The sequence below is a fragment of the Anguilla rostrata genome, chromosome 18 (assembly GCF_018555375.3).
Source record: "Anguilla rostrata isolate EN2019 chromosome 18, ASM1855537v3, whole genome shotgun sequence".
Taxonomy (NCBI): Eukaryota; Metazoa; Chordata; class Actinopteri; order Anguilliformes; family Anguillidae; genus Anguilla; species Anguilla rostrata.
The window spans coordinates 31,227,061-31,250,279 of record NC_057950.1 but is presented as its reverse complement, the minus strand read 5'-3'; the positions used below and the strand labels follow the sequence as shown (position 1 = coordinate 31,250,279).

The 23,219-nt window shown below is 42.2% G+C and overlaps 1 protein-coding gene across 2 annotated transcripts in view; it reads right to left on the bottom strand.

Annotated features, from left to right (window-relative positions):
- The window catches only part of LOC135244871 (disintegrin and metalloproteinase domain-containing protein 12-like), a 95,817-nt gene that overhangs the window by 46,662 nt on the left and 25,936 nt on the right, over positions 1 to 23,219 (bottom strand). For both annotated transcript variants that reach the window (XM_064317511.1, XM_064317510.1), the window contains exon 4: positions 897 to 975. In XM_064317511.1, the coding sequence (XP_064173581.1) occupies positions 897 to 975 (79 nt within the window). The remainder of the gene's footprint in view (positions 1 to 896; positions 976 to 23,219) is intronic.

Genomic DNA, 23,219 nt, shown 5'->3' with positions numbered 1-23,219 from the left:
CTTCCGACCTGGAGAGCCGCAGTGTTTGCAGGTTAAGGTCTTTGAGGACCACATTGTCTACAGATTTAACTCCAGCCCTGGAGGGCCACCGGGTCTGCAGGTTTAACTCCAGGCCTGGAGGGCCACAGTGTCTTCAGGTTTAACACCCGGTCCTGAAGGGCTACAGTGTCTGCGGGTTTAACTCCAGTCTTTGAAGGCCACGGTATCTGCAGGTTTTTACTCCAGTTAATGGTGGTAGAGAGAAGGGCATGTTCCAGTGGTAGTTCTGGCTTTCACAGGATAGAGTGTAAGTGCATTCTGCATAGGCGACTTCCTTACATTATTAAAAAATGTTCATGGATCGATATATGGATAAATATTTCATATGATATTAAACATTAGTAAAAAAATATGTTAACATTGGACACAATGCATTTTTTAGGAGTACTGGGTACTAACTCAAGACATTCATTTAAATGTACAATAACAATATTGTATGCAAAAACTATGCAATGAATTATGCACACAAACTTTTATATTATCCATTTAAAATAAAACATGAAATATGTTCTCTTTCTCACAAAGAGAAACCAGTCATCCTGTCTATTCGGTCTAGTCTGTTTATGAAGTATTTTTGGTATCTCCCCAAAAATGCAAAAATGTAGGCTTTTTTTTCCACTGACACAGAAGTGTATAAATTCAGAGCTGCAAACAGACAAAAAAAAAAAACAAATAAAAAAACATTGTTTTTTCCCCCTCATCATTACTGCACCACATGAACGTAACGTTTTGCCCACATACAGGGCCCCGGAAACAGGGCTCTGCTCGTTCGACAGGAGCGGCGAGGACATCCGCAGCTCTAACCTACCGCTCGTTCGACAGGAGCGGCGACGGGGACATCCGCAGCTCTAACCTACCGTGAAATTACGAGCAGCGGTGACAGAGCTCCCGTCCTCCAGGTAGTGCGTTTCCGTGTAACGATTCGCAAACAGCCCCCTGAAGAAGAAGAGAGAAGATGGGGGTATAGCATAAAAATACATGGTCAAATGTAATCAGAACCTGAGGTGGGGGGGGGGGGGGCATGTTTGCAATGAATATGCTGGTGTATTTCACAGGTATTACTTTTGTTTGTTTTCTCAAGAGAACTTTAACAACATTTATTAACTTTCCTTTAATATCAATATAAAATATTGAAGTCTAGATAAGCTGAACCAATCAATCAATCAATCAATCAATCAATACATTTGGCCTGATGACACAGGCACATGTATAGAACCTGCAGCCCTGGCAAACTGGGGTGTCAGGAAGGAAGCAGTGATATTTGGCCTAAGTGCTTTAAAGAAAGAAAAAAAAAACCCTGAAGAGAGAAATGAGTTAACACTGATGCTCTGCACTACTGGTCGTCTCTCTGGATAGGAGCTTCTGCCAAATGACTGTAATGTAATGTAATTAACATAATGAGCTGAAACAGACTGTTTCCGGCTAAGAAAACTCTTTGTTTTCTACATTGGGATATTTAGCTGGAACAGTCCTCCTCTTTCATTAGTGTAAAATTCCACTAATCCTACCTCACGTACCTGGTGACCACAGAGTTGCATGGAACCCCATATAACCCACAATCACAGTGTGCTCTGTAATACTCATTATGGAAATGTGAATTACTGAAACAATCAAATATATGTTCACAATATTTACGTTTGTTTAGCAGATGCTCTTATCCAGAGGGTTTTAGCCACATTGCACAATGTATGAGTACTCCACACATTATTGCCATGTTTATATTGCAATATATCACACAGCTAGGAAAAAAAATGTAAATGATATTGTCAAAAAAGCTCATAGTTGATAAAATATTGCAGCATATTCCATTTATGTAAGGGATGCATGCAGTTACCATCAATGGGACAATGTAATCACTGCAGCTGCAGGCTCTGTGATATATTACACAATGAGGACGATAGGACAGAATGCCACCACACAGATTTCTATGATCTCAATAGCGCACCACACCATTCTTTCATTTCTGTCACCTTTATCAAGCTGTACAATTAAACAGATTCTGTCATCCCTATCAAAAAACTATTGCACTCATTATTTAATCTCCAGCAAATTATACTATCATGCTTTGTCACCTTTCCAACCTAAAACATCAGAAAGTTTCTGTGAGGCACGTCCCTGACAACACCACAGCACCCTACTGATGGCCCCTACGTCCGTGATCTCTTAAAAAAAAAAAAAAGCTCCCGCATTGCTGAATGATCTCCGATTGGCTGCGAGAACTCGATGACCTCACAGCGGGGCGACAAGGTGCTGTAACTATGGCGGCGGACGGGTGTAAGGGGAAGTACAGGTCCCCGGGGTGAATGGGGGAGAACAGAACACAGAGAGCAGGGCCTCTGTCCGGCCAACCTTCAACACAGCTTTCAGAGCTGACATGGGGCTCCAACTCAACTCAAAACCGAGGCTTGGCGGGACAGGGGGCGGGAGCAGGGGTGCGGCGGGACTGGTAAGGAGGTCATTATGATGCTGTGTGGGCCCATGGGACAGAGGCAGCCGGCAGGCAGGTAATGAGGCAGGGCAGAGGAGGACCCTGTCGCCACGGAGACCCTAATCGCTGCAGCAGCATCGGCCTGATGACACATCTGTTTACGGGCCTCAGAGATGGGATATGTGGAGACGGGGAGGAATGGGACGGGTGGAGAGGGGGAGGAATGGGGCGGTTAGAGAGGGGGAGTAGAGGGATGAGTGGAGAGGGGGAATACAGGTCCCATTTGTTAGTCTGTTTGCTTTCTTCCCCCTGCAAACCACCTTACCCCCCCCCCAGCCATTTTGCATAGTAACAAAATAAAAACAAATTAAAAAAAACAGGATTGAGAGGGTGGAGAGTCCAGCACACACGGTTTGAAAAGATGAACGACAACAGCATCTCACAGCATGTGCCCTCTCCTCCTGTAACTGTCCTGCAGTTAGGCAGCTTCACTGCAACAGCACCTACACTCTCCTCACTCAGACATATGGCTACAGGAGGGCAGAGAGTACAGAGACCATCAGGCCAGAACATCCGGATGGAGCTCCAGCGCCTTCCCAGAATGCCGCTCACCCAGACGCTGTAGCCGTATAACAGTCAGAGCCGTGTAAGAGGGAGAACCGTGTCACCCATTCAAATGCACGCTGAAGGGATCTCTGTATAAATCAGGGACATCAACGATGACATGTAGGGTGCCGATGTTATCTGACCGGCATCTCAGTCAGCGCCCGCAGCCCCCCCCCCCCCCACCCCACCCCCCAGCCTCAGGAACTGCCCCCGGCACTGAGTGGCTGGGGTCCCACAGTGGGCCACCTCCCAGCACACTCGCACTGCTAATTTTTGACATCAGCAAACGGTTTGATTTGGTGCCTGTCATTCAGCGGGGACTTAATGAGGCACGGGGCCCGGGATCTCATTCAAAATGGCTTCCCCTCGGGAGTGCCTTCGCGATGGACAGGAAGTGCTCCGCCCGACGCGTCTTTGATGATGCAGGCGTGACCCCATTTCAGTCCACTCAATGCAAAATCGCATACAACCGCCTCCACAAGACACTGACAATGGCAACAAATAAATAAATATCCATGTTTTCTAAATGATGAAATCCCAATGTAATGCCCTCTTCAGGGCTGACAGATGACGCACGTCGGGCGGAAACGTTGTATGCCTATCAGCCAATGTTGGTGAAGCACTCGCAGTATTGCCGAAGGTGCTCTTCAGGTAATTCAGTGGATACGCATGTTTATACAGAATACTGTGATACGCGTTATGGTCTCAAGCCATTTCCTGCCATTTCTGCCACGTCTGACACACACAGCACCACTATGGAAGTACGTTTTTTGACATTTCTATGTCACACAAATTTGAATGTGTTATTCCATAGGACATACCGGATTGTAAGAGAACAGGTGGATGAATTTTTTAAGAATAGGAAAATGTTACATTTTACTGGCTGTGATAAAGCAGATCTGTTAGTAGACAGCCAGCTTGGTAAAGCAGGTTGTTCCAAATTAGCCAAGCTCTTTTCTGAAGCTGTAAGAACAGCCCTGACTGGAAGAATGGAACTCACTTTTATTTGACCCAAAACCATTTTTCAAAAAACACACTGTGAAAACTCAATCTAAAGAAGCAAACTGTACAACAGAAGTACTCAGAAGTGGCAATCTTCTGCAAATTAGCCCTTGAACTGCCAAATTTACAGTACGTGCACTTGTTAGTCTCTTAAGAAGAAAGGAGCCCTGATGTGGTCAATGAGTTAGCAGAATGATTTGACGACAGCCTGTTCATCAGTTGTGACAAAGCTCAAATTATTTTTGTCAAGAAAGATGCGGTGAGGGAACATCATTTCAGTTCTGAGAGGCTTCAAAGTGTAGAGAAGAGCCTTTCATGTAGTCTTGTCATAACTGGCACAAATGGCAGCTGAATGGAGAATCAGTGTGATACAGCTTGTTTTATTTGTGTGAGCTACGAGGGCCAATATTTATTGTAAAAACTTGGCCTCATTTTGATATCCATACTTTCAACGTCCTAGATTTTGATGGGTTTAATTAGTGACTTATGGATTGTGCTTTGCATGGGTGAGTAGCTTGGAATCGTTGTACATTGAAAGTGTGTTTCTGTGGAGATACTGTTTACAGTTTGAACAGCAGCTACTCCGAATCCCTCTCTGGCGTGAGTTCAGTCAATGCCCCCAAATTCAAATTACCCACCCATTGAAGTTCTTCAAAAATGAGGAAGGATAGATATGTGCATCATTATGATGTATAACTCCAGCACAAATGGCACCTTTCTCTGCCATTAACTCTTTACAGAGATTGCTTTGGCCAGCCACACAGAGAGAATTAATCAGTAATGCCTTGATCTACTAAATGAGCTAAATGCTGTTTTATTCCTCTTTAAGATAATAAGGGGTCAATCTTCATGGCTCATTTTGAAAGCGCAATGGAAATTTTGAATTGAACATACCTGTGCGCGTGTATGTGTGTGCGTTTGTGTGCATTTGGGATTGTAATCATACTATGTGACAACTTGCTTCATTAAGTAGTTCAATACAAACTGAACCTCGGTCACAACTCCTGTTAAATCGACCCCCAAATAGCATAATTTTAGTCATTATTGACCATTTTGAAGTACTCTCCCAACCTCAATGATAATTTAATGTGCGAATGTTCTGAATAATGACCAGTAAAAATATAAAACTGTAGAACATAAACAGTTGTGCTTGCTAAATTGCACTTAATTAAATTCTCTACGCCTCAGTTGCTACTTGTAGAGTCCTCAATAAAGTGCTCTTTGCTCATTTTTCCACCACTAAGAAAAAAACCTAAGTGTTTTTAGTGCTATGACTTTCCTAATGGTTTGAGTCAATAATCATTGATTCCACAGTCCACCAAGCCCTTAGCGTTTCATTAAATCCAGACAACGATCTAATTAGTGCATTTTCAGTCGCTCCGCAGGTTAATTAGGATAAATGAGTGCCTTCAAAAATCATTCTAGGGGGCCAAGACTGTATTCTACGTTTCTCCTAACAGTTTCATATACACTTTAACGTTGCATCTTGCATTGTGAATAATGCAGAATAAAATTGCTCACGGTATCATCACAGATTTTGTTGAACGTGTAAGGTGGAGGGTATGGAAGGAGATTCTATAAAAGCCAGCTGCTTCCTAACTGTATCCTTAAAATTACAAACATTCTGTCACCAATTTTAGGTAGTCGGCGCTTTCGAAGTTTGAAAATAAACCTCTGGGATATACATAAAGTGGATGACTTGTGAGTGTCAGCAAGTACCAGTCAAGTAGTATCGACCAATTCTGACTAACTGCTAGCTGCCATCACACAATAGCATTATTGTTGCTCTCTGTATTTAAATTATCTGTAGTCCTGCAGTAAAATACTTTTTGTTGCATATGCGTTTGACTTGTTATCTACAGCACGTCAACCCACACCGTTTGAACATCATTTTCCGTGAAGCGCCACACAACGTGCCCCCTAGAACAACAGTTCTTTTGGTTTTTTTGTTTTAGTATAAATTCATGAAGTGCTGCTTTACATTTTGTGAGATGTGGAAAAACATTTTCTGTGGTATTCTAGGCCACTGTTGGGCTTAGAATGGGTTAATCTCTATGCAGGTCTTGAGTCCACTTCAGACGGACAACGGCTTACACTTGTAATCTACACCTCATTTGCACCCTAGAGGTGTAGCTGTAAATGTCTGAGACCGCAGAACAAGCCAGACGTCCTGCCTCCACCCCAGCACTATTCTGAAGTGTGCAGTTCAGTAATTCGCTGTACAGCATCCTATATAAAATATAAAGCACAGGACCAAAGGTTGAGAATATTAACAAACACAGGAGGCTTTTTGCTCTTTCGCTTCTCTACACACATGCTTTGTTATGCTGTCTCTATAAGTACGTGCAGAAACACAATTAATCACTTTCCCTGTTTTGCTAACTGTAAAGAATCTATTAGCACATGAACACTACTGAAAGCCTTAAATAGCACCGGAAATAATTTTCTAATTATAAGCACTAATTAACTGAGGCTCAGCTGAGACAAATATAGCAACTATTGTGTCAAAACCAACAGACAATGCATTTGCAAGTGCCGCCTGTTTGGAGGTGTCAAAATACACCGTTAAAAAAAGCCTGGACCTCTTACTGAAAAGTTCTCAGAAAGTGCTTTTATAGTCGTGGAACAAAAGTAACAAAGTTTCATTTATTTCGGTATTTGCGTGGTATATTACAGCTATACAGATTACTATACAGCATATCTCAGAAATTGACTGTTAATTGGCTCTTTATTGCGTAGTCTTTGCTTAATAACTCCCTTAATCAAAATAAATACATTTTTGTAGGAATCATTACTTCACGTACTTCAATATTCTGGATATTATTTGAGTCTTTCAAGGTGTTCAGGATGTAAAATTCTTGCTTTCTTAGCGACAGTACATAAATATTTGCACATCTGTGAATAATTGCGGCAAGCTCGAAAGCATTGTGTTTAAGAAAGGAGATGGGTTCAGCCTGTAAGAATCGGGAGACAAAATGCTCAGATCTTACTAGCGATACAGCTTCACTGCTCTCAGAATCCAGTTTCCCCTGCGCACCCTAACTCAGGTCGACACTTAATCAGTACAACCCTGTTGCTCGTAGAACAAGAAATGACGTCTCTTGTTATTCCTTTGTAACCTGTCATAGCATGGAACAATAAATTTAATACGAATACACATCGTCAGTGGGCACAAGTACAACAGTTGCCATTTGTGTGCTCTCAAAAACTATTTTTAGTCTGTTCTTCAAAAGAATCTTGATTATGCTAGAGTTTGAATCCAAAAATAAGACCAGGGTTTATTGCAAAAAAAACTCACCGCCAAGGGAACTTCAGGATTGCAGCAGGAGCAAGAGAGACTCAGAAATTGCCAAAGTATTTACCCTGGTACTGTACAAAGAGCAGCATACAACAAAACACCGGCTCCCAGTTCCTTTGTGATGCAGACTCTAGTCTTAAGAAGATTATTTTTTCTCAAGGCTAATATTTTTATTTGTATAAAACACTGTGATTATCTCGTCAAAACAGATTTAGAACCTTCTTCATCTAAAACCACAACCCTCATCATCCCAATTATATATGCATTTATTTCAACCAGTGCCATAGACCATTCAAATACAATTCATCCTATTAAAATACCAAATATAAATAATGCAAGATAGAAGGATGGGGGTAAAAAAGCTCTAGGTATGGTGCTTAATTTTTATTTACATAGACTGGTCCGTTTCAAATGACTTCACATACTGTAGGACTGCCTTTAACCGAGCCTTCCAGCACATAAAATCCCATGTACGGGAAACAAATTAGCTAAAAAAGAAAGAAAAAGTTAACACTGAAAAAAGACAGTCCACTCTCTGGCCTGTCATCATGTTGCATTATTGTTAAAGGCAAAGCAGAGGGTCCACAGACTAGGACACACCTACAAAATGAGTTCTCAGCATTCATAAACTGTTTTCTGCATATAGGATGCTAGCATTAACACATGCAGTAACTACAAGTAAAATGCTATTATTAGCATTAGCGGTAACTATAAAGTAAGGTGTGTCTATTGCACCTATTACAACGGCAGAAAGATATTAAGATGGTCGCTTTAAGACCACGGTCTGAATGTGGGATGAAGGTTTCAGAATACCGTCCTTCGAGAAGGCTGAGTCAATGTGTCTTTGATTAATAATGAGCAGCTCGTTAGAGGATCAAAATAGGGAATGAGGAAAATGAGGAACGTAACTTTTAATCATGCAGGTCCAGGTGGGCATGCCGTGCTATACCCTTGAGCAAGATACCTCACCCGCACTGCTTCAAAAAATACCCAAACTTTATATCGTAAAAAGGACCACAGCAGGTAAAATTTAAGAAACTGAATTTTCCCAGGACAAGGGTGCCCGTTAAACGAGTAAACAGTACAAAATTAATAGCAATACTGTGATATAGGCAAGGAACACATCTGGGAAAGCTTTAATGAGGTAATGGCAACGGTGTAAAGGAATTAGTTTCAGGTCCAGATAGGTCTTTCACAGAGAAGCTTCCACAGGCCTGAAGGAGGATGGGACGGGACAGCATCCAGCTCTCTTTCAATCGCAGGCCCTCCCCGCTTCGAAAAACACGCCTGCGGCTCAAGCTCCAAAACAGAGCACCGTGAGCGATCGGTCCTGAGCAGGACGGGCGATCCCCAGTGGGACGGTTGATTCTGAGTGGGACCGTCGATCCTGAGCGGGACGTTGGTTGCTCCCAAGGTAAGGTCTCCTCTCTCAGTTCATCTCAAACTGCCACAATTACAGCAGATCAACACCAACCCTTTGCTAGATACCCATCAAGCATGGTAGACGATCCACAATTACCAGGGTAATTCAATCGCTTCAAGAGGGAAGATGGGCAGGAGGAGAGGTTTGGTATGACAGTGTGAGCTCTGTGGTGCAGGGGGTGCCCATGAACACAAAAGAGTCAGCAATGGACCATCCCTGACTGTACTAACACTCTTATGAGTGGAACACAAAGGATCTTCTCACCAAATACGAACCGTATCCATCTCTTTCCCCTCAGATGTGACGTAAGTGTTCTGATTTAAAACGGCTTCAAGTATCACCCCGGTTGTAACTGTTGCCATTATATAATTTGTTTACTTTTTCTAAGACCAATGTCATAATTAAGAATTTATTTAAATTGCATTTGTCATTTATACATTTTATTATTTTATTTAGTACTATTATTTTTAAGTCTCGGCTCAAAGTTACTTTCAAGTCTCTTCGGGCTGCTCTCGCGTGAGTCAGACTCTTAAGCAGCTCCTGCAACCAAGCAGCAAGCATGGACATCTTATGCTCCGGTGAAAGGTTTTATGCTGGTCACAACGGACTTCAATTTGATGCGAACGGTTATAAGGAAACCTCTGAAGACTCGAAGACTATTCCCTTTTTCGTAACACACAGCCAACGAGGTGTTTGTTTCGTTTGTCTGTATTTTACTTTGGTAAAGCGTTATTCTACATGCTGTGCATGCTATTGTTTATGTTAAGCTAACATGGTCTATTTTCTTGTCAATACTGTGTTTAGTTTTCACGGTGGATTTGGAGAGAAGCCTTCAAATAAACCAGCAGCAAGAAAGCCACTTGTGTCTGCCTGTGTTTCGAGGGAATTAAACGGGTGGTCATATCGCACTGGAAACTTTTACAGGGACATTGGTTCAACAAACATAGAAAATAACATTCATATTTTATAGCTGAGTAATATTGTACTAGTTTCAAGTGAGTCATTTGACATGAAATGTAAACAGTTTATCGATGCGAAATATTTACTGTCCTAATATCTGCTTTCAGGATGACTTTTCTAACTGGCTCAGCCTCTGAATGATAGTAGCTGTAAAAGAAAATATGTCAATTCAGTTATAGCTACAAACATTGTTTGGCAGAAGTTAACGTCCTTGGCTTTAAATCTACATTATAACTAAAGGCTCCTCTGTAAGGAAGGAGTATCTATTATAATGAAACTCACTGCTGGTCCACATTTATTACTGTGACTGGATATAGGGTCTCCCGCTGAGATCTGAGGACGACGCCCCAGAGAGTGGAACTAAGGACAAGACTTCATAAAAGAGGGCAGAATTAAGGACAACACCCCACAAAAGAGCAGAATACATATTCTTACAATATGATTTTTTTTTTTTTTTTGACGAGTAGTCTCATAAACAAGACTCTTGTCTCATTGCCATGGTTACCAATCAATGCTGTGCTGTGCCACTGAGTGCCAAATTAAATGCACAAAAAGAGAAAAGTAAAAAATAAATGAAGGAAAGAGGGATATAGAACCAGATGAAAGGAAAAAGGGAAAAGACTTGAGATGAGGAACAACATGATGTATACAAAGTGGCACCTGGAGTAAGATCAGAAGGAAGGCTAAGCCTAACAGGGTCCCTGGACTTGGTAATTTAGCCCCCAAAGGCTTATGGGGACTGGGGTGACCCTGTGACCTGTCTGGAAGAATGTGCCCGCCCCCCCCCAACTGCATCCTCGTACGGGACTGCGCTTGTAACCAAGCCTCCTGTGGTCACAGACAGTCACATTGTGTTTTTAAAAAGCTGCTTTCTGGGTTAGCGTGTCTGTGGAAACAGCTCAGGAGCATTTGGGAAAGAAAAATCCAGACACAACATGAACCCCTGCATTTGTTTGGCTTTAAACTATTTGGATTGGAAATGTAAAACGTTGTGTAAGTCGCTCTGGATAAGAGCGTCTGCTAAATGCCTCTAATGTAATGTAATGTAATGGAAAGCCGTCTCGTCGAGGGACGGAAAAGGAACCTTAAGCCTGGCAGGTGACCAAAATGAACTCGTCGCTGAAAGATTTGTACCTTTCTCTCTACAATATGTCTCCTTCTCTCCCTCCTATTGCCAGAATTCGCCCTATTCTCATTCCCCAAATTGCAAAAACACATCCAGTACACAAGGTTTCAGACTACTGGAATCCTTACATTGTTTTATTTCAAATGCTCAAACGCATCGCAAGTTCGGCTCCCCGTTAGAAAATGGCCGCCGTTGGGTGTGTGCTGTGACGCGGGAGATTCCGCCTCGCTCTAAACGAGATAGCTCACTGACCCGATCACAAGAAGTTACCTTCATTTAGGAGCAGTGCTGGAATCAATTCCATTTCAATTCAAACCTCCCCATATACTTTTCAAAAAAAGGGTTGAGGGTCAATTCTATTTCCATTCAGTCAATCCTGGAAATGAATTTAAATTCTATTATTAAGTGGGAATTTTTCCATACGATTCTATCAAACTTTTATTCTCCAGGTAGAGACCAGAATTTCAATTGAATTCACGCTCTGAGCTGATGACAGCTTCTGAAGTACACATCCGAATCAAGACAGATCAAACATGCTCTGGTCAACAGACGGGGTCTTTTGAGGACATGCTAATCTAGCCAAGATGTCAGCGTCTAGCTGCAGTTCCGCGCTACATTTGGAGGACGGTCTATTGCTTTCTGTTCCCAGTCTTGTACCTTGCAGGAAGTCTCTGATGCGCGATTGTCATGGCTATTGTACTTGATTATTATTTTAATAGGTTGAGGGAAAGGAGACGTGCGGATGGTCTGAAATCTGTTCTGACACATGGCACCTCCGCTGCCTTGCGGCTCATGAATAAAACATGCTAATGGTTTCCCAGCCTCCAGAAGAAAGGCTGCCCGTGATATGTGGGGTGATGAAGTCTCTCTCGGGCCTGACTGCAGCCAGGCATGCTTCACCGCTCCCTCAGCTTTAACCAAATGCATTGTTTAAAAAAACAGAAAATGCATTGTTCTACTCTTGCTGGGAGGTATCTGGCCGGGGGGGGTTAGGGGCGGTTTAGCTGAAATGGCCGATTAGTTCACCTCGGCCGAGTTCCTGAGCGCGAGAGAGCGGCGGCGGCATGCTCTGCAGATTGCTTTTAAAAGCCGTCTCCTTGCGAAGGGGAGTTTTAGTGCGTGTGAGTCAGCAGAGCAAACGGCAGATAACCACCGGCCTGCCTGTGAGCTTCCCTTGTAAGGGGACCAATCCTGAGAGTTTCCCTCATAGGGGAGCCAATCCCGACAGCTTTCCCTGTAAAGGAGCCAATCCTGAGAGTTTCCACCGTAAGGGAGCCAATCCTGACAGCTTTCCCTGTAAAGGAGCCAATCCTGAGAGTTTCCCCCGTAAGGGAGCCAATCCCGACAGCTTCTCCCGTAAGGGAGCCAATCCCGACAGCTTTCCCTGCAAGGAAGCCAATCCCAAGAGCTTTCCCGTAAGAGAGCCAATCCCGACAGCTTCTCCCGTAAGGGAGCCAATCCCGACAGCTTCCCCCGTAAATGAAGCCAATCCCAAGGGTTTACCCTTTCAGCTCTCACACTCGCCACCGCCCTGAGTTTTACAAGCCCACAAAATGTTTAACAAACCAAAAGATATTGTTTTTAAAATTTTTGGTCATAAAAGGCTTTTTACTGAGTTTTCTTTCATCATCTGTCAGGACTGGCGTTGAGCGAGGAGCGTTTTATCCGCTGATTCACAGTTCTGACTAATTAAACCCACACTGCTCTCGCTGCACTCTCGCTCACATAAGAGCCATGGCCTGCTGTTACGGATGTTTTTCTATGACAGCAGAAGCCATTCCGCATTATGGCGACATGACATCATCCCACATTAAAGACCTTGGGCAATGAAATTCATCATTTTAACAGTTATATTGCACATAAAAAAACAAATAAAAATACAACCAGTCTTATAAAAATGATTACTCAACAGCGATTTAAAAATTGATTTTTGTATTCTAAGAACTAAGAACAGCAAAATTGTACTACTTGTTACAGGTCCGCATCAGGCTGCATGAGGCCCTAGTCTGCTTAAGCCTGGCATCCTTATGGCCTGACCTGAACCAGCCAGACAATTCCCGCTCAAATTTTAAGCCTAATAGGTAATCTAATAGAGCCTGATGTCTGAACCAAGCCAACAACACCATAAGCACAATAGACGCTAATGCAGTGTTTCCTAATGGAAAGCTGCTAGTGAAGGTGTGTCTGATCATGGAACAGGGGGAAGCAACACTTCTACCAGCTGTTAACAACGATTGACAACGATACAATGATAGTGCACCATCACGCTCAACTAGCAAATGAAAACCGCCGTACTTCAGCTTTTGCGCTTATTTTAAAAATAGTTTCCTTCTGTTACATGTGACATGAAATGTATTGCTCCTGTGTTGTCAAACCCTAATGCATTTTTTAAAAGATACTTTATATGTAAGTAAAATGGCCCTTGCATTTAACCAATCAGCAGCACAAATGATTTGTGAGCTGCCAATCAGATGTTAATCTGCAAACTCCCCATCTTAATTGTTAGTTGCAGGTAAATACTCTGCAGGTAAATATTGGCAGCATATCCACAGAGCTATTGGATAACCATGAGTTAATAATGGCTACTGGCCTTCAGATAATTCTGAGTTGAAAGGGCTGCCTGTCTCACTGCTCTCAACATACGAACTGTAAGAAAACGTGATGTCATAAAGCAACCCCCAGACCACGAATACCTATCAGTTGCCATAGTGAATGTGTGATGTCATTTTCAAAAGATTCTGAAAGTCGTGTTAGCCAATTACACTTTACAATTTTGTGATCAGTATATAGAACTTTTCCAATCAAAGCTACTATTTCATGTGTCTTTGATAAAGTTCTTTGATAGTGTCTTTGATAGTGTCTTTGATAGAGCTATGGATATATAGTTATTATCTACCTGTTGTGTGATACAGTACAGAGCAGTAAAAAGCCTTATTTCTGGTGGCCTAATGTGACCTTTTCCCTTTGGTAGATGAAGGAAAAGACACAAGAGGCTCATCAACGGCCGTTTCCGTCACATTTGATAATTACTCTCGAGAATCCATTTAATCAACTTTGCTTTTGTCCTTGGGAGAACAGATGTTAACACTTATTAAGTCAAGTTATTAACGGTGTGGTTTATAGCTTCACACCATGAATACCAGTTTTAGAAATTATATTATTTAAAAAAAGTTTCCTGCTTTTCCTTTCATTCCATTTTACTGTAATAAATTTTCCTCTCTCGAGTTAGAGCAGGGGAAGTACCTGCGCAATGAGGTTTCTCACATCTGGACACCGGTGAGCAAAGATGGAGTGCCTCTTTTACCTTTAATGAGATAATCAAAAATAATATTTTTGCCTTGCCGAATGCACTCAAATTTGGCATACTGGAACAGCATGACCCACTCTTCTTAGGTATTAAATTTGGCAGAGATCGGCTCAACGGTGAAAAAGCTTAACTGTTTTACATCTGCTACCAGCTTCCAGAAGACACGGTAATGAGATTATTTTATACCTTATTATAAGGTTTGAGGTTATCAGAATGTGCCGATTCTTATGCTAGCATTATTCCACATACCCTTTACATAGCTCACTTTTCAATCTGCATCCATTACATGGGTCACTTGTCAGTCAAATACTTTATCCTTCACATAAACATAAGAATCATAGCTCCCTGGTAATGCACATTTATATTATTTATGTGTGTTGGCCCTGGGGTCAGACCCCAGATTCATCCACAAGTAGATTTAAAACCACCCCCATAGTGTAACTAATGAGTGACTCGGGGTACTTCATTTACTTCAAACAATGAACCCCTTTATTAATATTTTAACAAAATAAACATGTATAAATATGCTATGAGTGTGATAGCATCTTCCCAATTAATCCAACCTCTTTGATTGTTCCACAAGACGTCTACTGCTCTCTGTGTCTTCGGGGAAAACATCAATTAAAATTTGAATGAAAAACTGAACAGCCTAAACGCACATGGAAAGCCAGCTGCGAGCAGAAACTAGGATATCAAACACGTGTATATACAATTATGAAATTTGTAAAAATAAACAGATAAATAAATTCATTAATAAATGGCTCGTGGTGCGGTTTTTCTATTCTGAATTTCAGTATCGAGTTGGCACTCTTTTTTGGCTGGACCGCAACAGCGGGGCCTGCCCTACAAACGCGAATGTCTGTGACTGAGTTACTGAGTGACTAAGTGAGTGATGGAGTTACACCATTGGTCGGCCGGATCACGTGTGTTAGGTCCAGCCATATACTAGGTTTCAACCTGGCCTTGTTGCGTGTCACGCGCGACTCCAGAATAAGACGGCAAAGGCCAATCTATCACTCCTTGGTCCATTAGACAGGAAACCTTGTGTGGCTCTACAGTGAAGCACAGCGGAAACCGGATTTGAGAAGGAAGAATGAACTTGTTGCCTTTCTGTCCATGATTTATAACAATCGCGTGCAAAAAGGATAATAGTGGAATTCATTTAGAAGTGGTTTAAAAGTCAAATTTTTTCCCTCTTAGCAAAATTTTAAAACATATTTTGCAGGCAAAATATCATCAGTATCATTATCATTATCAGTGTTGTTCTTATAAAAGTATTATCAGAACAACACTAATGAGAAAGTTTGTAACTGAACTCTTACATTATGTTCTTATATAGGCACCGCAAACAATTACCCACGCATGCACGATGCACGCACCCACCACACACCCACACACATATTTTTTTTTGATTTGCCTCAGTACTCCACTATTTTATATTTGTAATCAAAAAATTCACGTGGTTAGACATGCTCAGCTTTTATGTAAGGGTATTGTTATTCATTTAGTTTTCACCATGTAGAAATTACAGCACTTTTTATGAACAGTCCCTAATTTCAGGGCATCATACTGTTTGGGACAAATGGCCTGTTTCGGATTCGTCCGGTGTGTTTGATTGCTTCCTTAGCGCAGGTATAAGAGAGCTTTCAGCATCTAATTATTTTTTCATTCTAGCTTTTTGATTGCCTTTGGAGTCTGTTATTGGTGTTTGTCAACACATGGATGAGAGTTGAGCCAATGAAAGTCAAGGAAGCCATTATGAGGCAGGAAAATGAGGGGAAAAAAACTGACAGAGACATAGGCCAATACTTAGGCTTACTAAAATCATCGTTAAGAAGAAAAAGAGCACCGGTGAGCTCAAAAATCACAAAGAGCCTGGTCAAGGAAGACCTCTACAGTTCATAACCGAAGAATTATCACCATAATGAAGAAATAACCCAAAACTGCCGTCCAACAGATCAGATCAGAAACACTCTTCAGAAAGCAGGTGTGGAATGCGTCAGACACTGCTGTCGTCAGAGAACAGCAGACTCCTGACTGGACGGCACCATGCTGTGCCAAACTGCAGTAATACAGTAGCTGCACTGACTGGGGGAACTTTATTATTCCAGTACAGGATTTAAATACCTAAGTTCAGCTTAATATTTAACATACACAGTAAAATATTCAGCGCTAAATCAACTCTTACAGAGTACATAGGTCCCTTTTGGACTCATATGTCCATTAACACTGGACATTTTACTGTGTACTGCAATTTCAATTATGGGCCCTGTTTTAGGCTGGGTTTGCTGTTCCACATCTCCATCAGGACAAAGTCAACGCACTGTTTATTTTTAAAACACATTTTTTTTTTGTGTGAAAACACAAACAACGGCTCTCTGCTTACCGCTGTGCCCTCGACACGTATTCCAAGAGTACTGCAGCTAGCTTCTGTGCACCAGAAATTCTGCGCTGTCAAAAAAAAATTACAGTTGTCTGAGTGGCTCGGTTGCTAACGCTGTTTGCCATGGCATCAGTTTGGGCAGTATAGCTGTGGCCTCTTGGGATTGATCATTGGATACATCCCTAATGTGAAATGACTAGGGGTTCCATTTGACCTGTGGTGTGAAAGTGAGTCATTGTTTTTCTGGGCACAGGATTTAGCTCCAGTACTATTACCATAGGCGCAGAGGGCCCAATTGTAAGCAGAAACACTGTTTTCACATTTGAAGATGTATTTCAAAAATAAACAGTGTGTTTGTCCTGGTTTGGGATGTGGAACAGCCAGCCCAGCCTAGAACAGGCTCTATAATTCGAACTGCAGTATAAAATGGTATTTTAATTATTAATCTGAACACAGGGATTTAAATCTTGTACTGAAGGACTAATAAAGTTCCCTCATTCAGTGCAGCTATTACTGCCGTTTGGGACACTGTGGTGCCATCCAATCAGGAGCCTTCCGTTCCCATCAGTGGGACAGAGATGGCGTAAAGCAGGGCGAGATACAGAGACAAAAAAAACACACAAAAAAGACAGCAGGAACTCCTGACTCAAAACAGGAAGTGAGCGAGGGGTCAGCCAATCACAAGGTCACGGTTTGTCAGCTGTTGTTCATGTTCCCTGTGCTTCGGAAGCCTAGCTGAGCGGAAGGAGAGCACTTCCGCCATGACAACATCATATCCCCCCTTCCGCTCCCCACAAGGGAAGAAGAAACTGCAGTTCTCAGTCCCTCTCCTCTTTCATCATCAATAATCCATCTCTTCATTCCCACCACTGCAGCTACCCCCGTGATTTCTGCTCCCAAGCATTCTCAGCGACCTACTCAAGAAAGTATCCGCTTTAATCACAGTTTAAGCTAGTCTGCCCCTTCAGCAACATTAAGGAGATGTTTGCATGTGGTTACTCATCCGTAAACAGACTATTTTTCCATAAGAATACTGGTGTGTTAATGCATGCCTGCTTCTGAAACCTAAAAGAACAAAAGCCTAATGCCAATGAATAATGTACTGAGGAAATATTCCAGAAATTTTTTTTTTTCTTCTCCTGGCAAACTCCTGCAGTGCTTTTCAGAGCCTCTCTCTGTCAGCTGTGTTTTAAATGGCCGTGCTAAAAAAAGTGCGGGGAACAAAACCGAGCAGACTCACAGTGAGGTGCATTTCCTTTTCCCCGTGTTTTCTTTCCGACAGCTGGCTGATAAAGACAACGCACTTCCTTGTTTGGCCTCTGTCCGTTTTAGGGGGAGAGGGGGGAGGTTGCCAAGGTCAGGGGCTATGGAGTTGTGGGAACAGGAAGTAGAGCAAGACAACTGAGAATTCCCCTTCGGTGGTTGGGGGTGGGGGGCGGCTTGGGGGGGGTTGAGGGGGGTGCTGACTCACACGCAACCCAAATAGGTTCATCCTTCCGTCTTGCCCCTGAAGCCAAAACAACAGCTTCACAGCCCCCTACTCCCCCCCCAAACTCAGCCTGCACCGCCTGTGAGCCAGTACGCATGGCCTCTTCCTCTGACCTGCATCACCAGCCCTTTGAAAAAACAGACGCTTGCTTTGTTTTGAAGAGGAAGGAAAAGTCGAGAGTTCAGTGGTGCTGGGGATGGTGCTGGTGGAGGCAGCTTTTGGGGGGGGGGGGGTGTACACAAAAAACAGAGCCTATGAGCTTTCTGATGCACGACAAACTATCCTTCGAAACAACACACCCTCCCTTTGTAACATTCTCTCCTCCATACTCGAATCCAATGCCACGCCCAGGTTTGACAAATACCTGATTGGTCCAAACAGGAAAATGTTTCAGTTTCACAAGATGATTGTTTTTTCAATGTACCCAGAAATGCCCAAATGTTCCAGCTTTAAATCTGTGATCTCAGTTGCATTTTACCACAAGAAACTATCAAGGAAAAACCTGGACTAACATTAAAGAACACTTATTCTACACTGAAAATGTCCAGTGTTAATTCAACTCCAACAGAATACATATAATTCCAAAAGGGACTATATGTACTTTGTAAGAGTTGATTTAACAGTGAAAATTTTACTGCATAGTTGCTAGAAGATAATATTCAGCTTCCACAGTCCACTGCTCATCATCCTTGCAAGCTAGCTATTGCACAGGTAATCAATATAACATGCAATAGTGTGCGCCATTGACAAAAAACCCAAACATACTGAGAAACTCAACAATTATGTCTGGGGCAAATGGGCCTGTGTCCACCTTAGGCCTGGAATAGTGTAACAGAACTCCCTTAACATTGCTCACCGGTACAAGTTATGGGAATTCAGTATGGACATCTTTCCCACAAAGATATCTTTTCTACTTGCAGGATGTGGAGATGTGCCGATGGCTAGATTACCTGTGCTTCAAGGCACTGGTGCAGTTCCCTTTGTGATAGTATCTCCTAGTGGGTCGACAGTCACTCTGTACTTCCGATGATTAAACTATCTTTGTAAGACTCATTTTAATTATGAAAATGTATTCTGCTGCCAGAGCTTCAAAAGCACGATGGTTTTATTACGTTCCTCCCAGGCTGATATTAGTATAATTGTTAGTTACGTACAAAAACATGCATACTCTCGCACTCCAGGTTATTTCTGACATTCTTATAGTCTTGGATAAATGGAGGAGGAATAAATGTTCTTGCATTCATTTAACATGTATTTAACATTTCAAATTATTATAATAATTTACTTTAATGAAAGAAGAACAACTTGCCATTGTTGTTGCACAGGAAATATATATGCATATGTTTGTGTGTGTGAGAGAGAGAACGCGAGAGAGAGAGAAAGAGACAATAATGTTAAAAGAAAGCTATAGCCGGGTAGTGAAATGGGAGATCTTGAATCATCTGGCAACTTGGCCTCATTTCAAAGTGTCTATTTCACAAGATGTTTCCAACAAGAGCACGCAGGACCCCGAGAAACCACAGTATCCCTCACCCGGCTTAACTCCAAGAGAGGGAGACATCCATTCATTCTGTCTGAACACGGGGGGGATACTTGAGTTTCTGTTCTTTCTCTGCTGTGTCCTGGAGATATACTGTAGAAGACTCCAAGGTCATCCCATATTATTAAGTCTCTCTGAATGAAGTTGAAAACTCAGCGCTGAGACCATATTTCGAATCATTACTCTAAGCTAAGAAATAATTGAAGTTTCTGCAGGAAACTCATTCAAATAATGAAAGTTCATTCATTCCATAATGGGCAAAATGGACTTCTAACTGTGACAGCAGTGTTGTAATGGTTTGTTTTTCCTCACAGAAGACCAGCCAGCGTCAGCTGGCATGCCTATAGTAAGCAATGGCCATAAACATCCCAGTGATTACCGTTTTACCATATGGCAAACTATAGAATTAGTTGCCTAAGGAACTAGTTTAATCCCAGGACAAATAAAATACATATTTCTCCTCCTCCACCTGGTTCACAGTCTCATAGTACAAAAATGGAGGATTGCACTAACCATTACTGGCGACAGCCCCTGAGAGAGAAAATTCCGGAATTAGTGTGAGGTCTCTCCATGGCTACGGAGAAACTACCCGGTCCTCACAGGAAACCGCTCTTTGCTGACTGTGCCTTCCGGTCTTCCCGCAAACACCCCGCTGTGCTGACGATGAGCTGGAAATCGGAGAGGTCGGAGAGGTCAAGAGTGACCACTGTCCTACGTTAGAATCTTAGTCATGGCTTTCACCTCTGGTAGCTTTTATTTTACAGTAGACGGCGAACGCCGTCGGTCTGGATAAGAGCGTCTGCCAAATGCCTGTAATGTAATGTAATGTAATGCTTGAGAGAAGGGACAGGGACAGGACTCAGAAAGTGTGATTTTTTCAATGCCAACCGGATGGCACTTGTATATCACGGGAGTATAATAAAATATGCACAAGATGCACACTCGGAAATCTGGGTGAATATTCACGCAGGTGTTTTGACCTATAAAATAACTGAATTTCCATGTTGAAACATATCCTAGGCTACATTATGTGGGATTTACAGAAATTGGACTTATAAAGAATGGGAACCCCTCAATGTTGGGGCCAGTTTAATTTCAATTCAGCCAGTTGGGGAAATGTAATTCAGCTCATAAATTGAAAAACGGCCAAAATGTCCTATGAGCAATCCTATTAACTTCCTGAACTGGCTGATTGGACAACCCATGAGCCTAACCCAAGAACCCAACTCGAGAGCCCAATCCTAGAGCCCCACCCTGGAGCATAACCTAGGGGCCCAACCCTGGAAACCAACCCTAGAACCCAGCCTTATAGCCCAATCCTGAAACCCAACTCTAGAGCCCAACCCTGGAACCCAACCCTGAAGCCCAACCCTAAAGCCCAACCCTGAAGCCTGACCCTAAACCCAAACCTAGAGCCCAACCCTGGAGCTCCTGTCTCAGAGATCTTTTACAGGAGGACAGGACCTGCTGGGCCTTCCTGTGAAGCATGGACAGACATGGCCCTCATCTCTGTTTAGCACAGCGGGGACAGCGAGAGCAGGACAGAGCTGTTCGTTTAGTCTGCTAAGGAGCTCATCATCACAGCACGCGTGCAGAGGGCTGCTTTTTAACTGTCCAGTCCTGTATCTCTATGGCTAAGCCAACTGGACAAGGCTGATAATTTATCCTGACAGTGAAAACACTGCCGAACAGATCGCCCCTCCACCTGCCTCAGACTCCTACCTCTGCCTGCTCTCTCTCTCTCTAACTCTCTCTCCTTAACTCTCCCTAACTCTCTCTCTGTCTTGCTCTGTCATTCTTTCACTCTCTCCCTTGCTCTTTCACACTCTCATTACAAACTAATGCTACCTCTAAATTTGCCTCAAAGCAGAATTAGTTACTCTAGAAGAATAAAAGTTTGCCATTTTGATAATGCACTTTTTGATCACTTAAAGTCCTTTCTGAGTCAACATCCCCAGTCAGGGATAATTCAGTGGATGTAATTGCTTTGAGCCAAGCTGAGAAAGTAATTATATATTCTACAAAATCATGATATATGCTAGGACCGGAAATGCATTAAAAAAAATTCTGGTAATTGTGTTCAATTTACCCACCGGTGTTTTAGCAAGTACCTCTATCAAAGAATTCCACTGTACCTGTGTTAGGCACAGCGAGAACTCAATAATTGAAAGAGACCAAGGAGCACGATGACTGGCTGAAAGTTGTTACATATCACATGGTCGATCAGAGAACAGAGCTGAGAGGAGCAGAACTCAAGAATCAGCCTTTTGACTGTACAATTTCTACTGAAATGAGCCTGCATTGTCATGGTGTGCATTTACCACTTAGTATGAGGACCGCAAAAGCATTAGTCTATGAGTATGTCTGGAAGTGCATGTCCTTTGATGTCAGGGAATGAAATTCAGCCTGCTCTGCATCATCTAAAGATAATGGGAGAGAGGGGTTGGTCACATGAAGATAAAAGACCAAAATAGAAGTCAGGGTGTCAAAACGAAGGCCCAAATATTCAACCTCTATCAGCCAGCTAATGTGGTTCACATACTGAGTGATGTGAAAATAGATACACAGCATGACAATGGAGTCTCATTTCAATAGAAATTGTCCAGTTATGGCACAAGTGAGGATGGATACGATCACTCTAGAGCTCAATTAGTGACAACAGAAGGACTTCCTGATCACTATATACTATTAAAAATACGTTAAAATAAATTCTAATGATTTACCGGTTTTAGTTTCATCATCTATTTTCACGTTGCTTCTAGACTCTTTGTTACACAGTCGGCAGGCTTAGTGACTCTAAAGTGATAGAGTTTTTCATATTGTTGCTGTTGTCAAGGATACAGGCAATAACCTCCAAGTCCTACTCAGTTTTAGGATACCATTTGTCAAAACTTGAATGAACAAGACTTTTATTAGATACAGCATCTTGGCTTTTTGAAGGAATTTAAAAAACTGACAGCACAATATATATCTTCTGACTGACAGAGCTATAACAAGCTTTACTGTAAATACTTTGCAAATATGTCACTGAAGTAGCATTAAAAATGCTATTGCGATGCCAAGTTAAACTATTATGGTTTCCAGTCAGAATGTTTCTTAAACATAATCAAAGCTTCATGATTTCTATTTTATATAGTTTTTTCTTTCTTTCTTTTTTGCAGTGATGTGATAATGCAGCAACAATTGCATACTTCTCATTTATCAAAGAAATGTGATGTGAGGAAATAAACACTAATTTAGCAAAAGTCTTCCTTTGTGTGTGACATCACACCATCTCTAACATCACAGCTAATTTTTTCTTTTGTCTTCCCAAAGTTGATCATATTCTGAAATTATTCATAGAATGAGATCAGTGGAAAAAGTGAGCATTAAGAAGGAAATAGAACAAGGGCAATTTGGCAGGTACAAAACAGGCGTTTGAATCCATTTCTTGACACAATGATAGCAGATGCAATTATTAAATAACAGTGCAAGATGAACTGAGGTATGCCCAACCATCACCCCCCCCCCCCCATCATGAGATTCCCTCATGTATGTAACCAATGAAAAACCATCCAAATGCCCATCCCTAAGCACAACTGATAAAGAACTTTTATCAGGTGAGGTGCAGCACCTGAT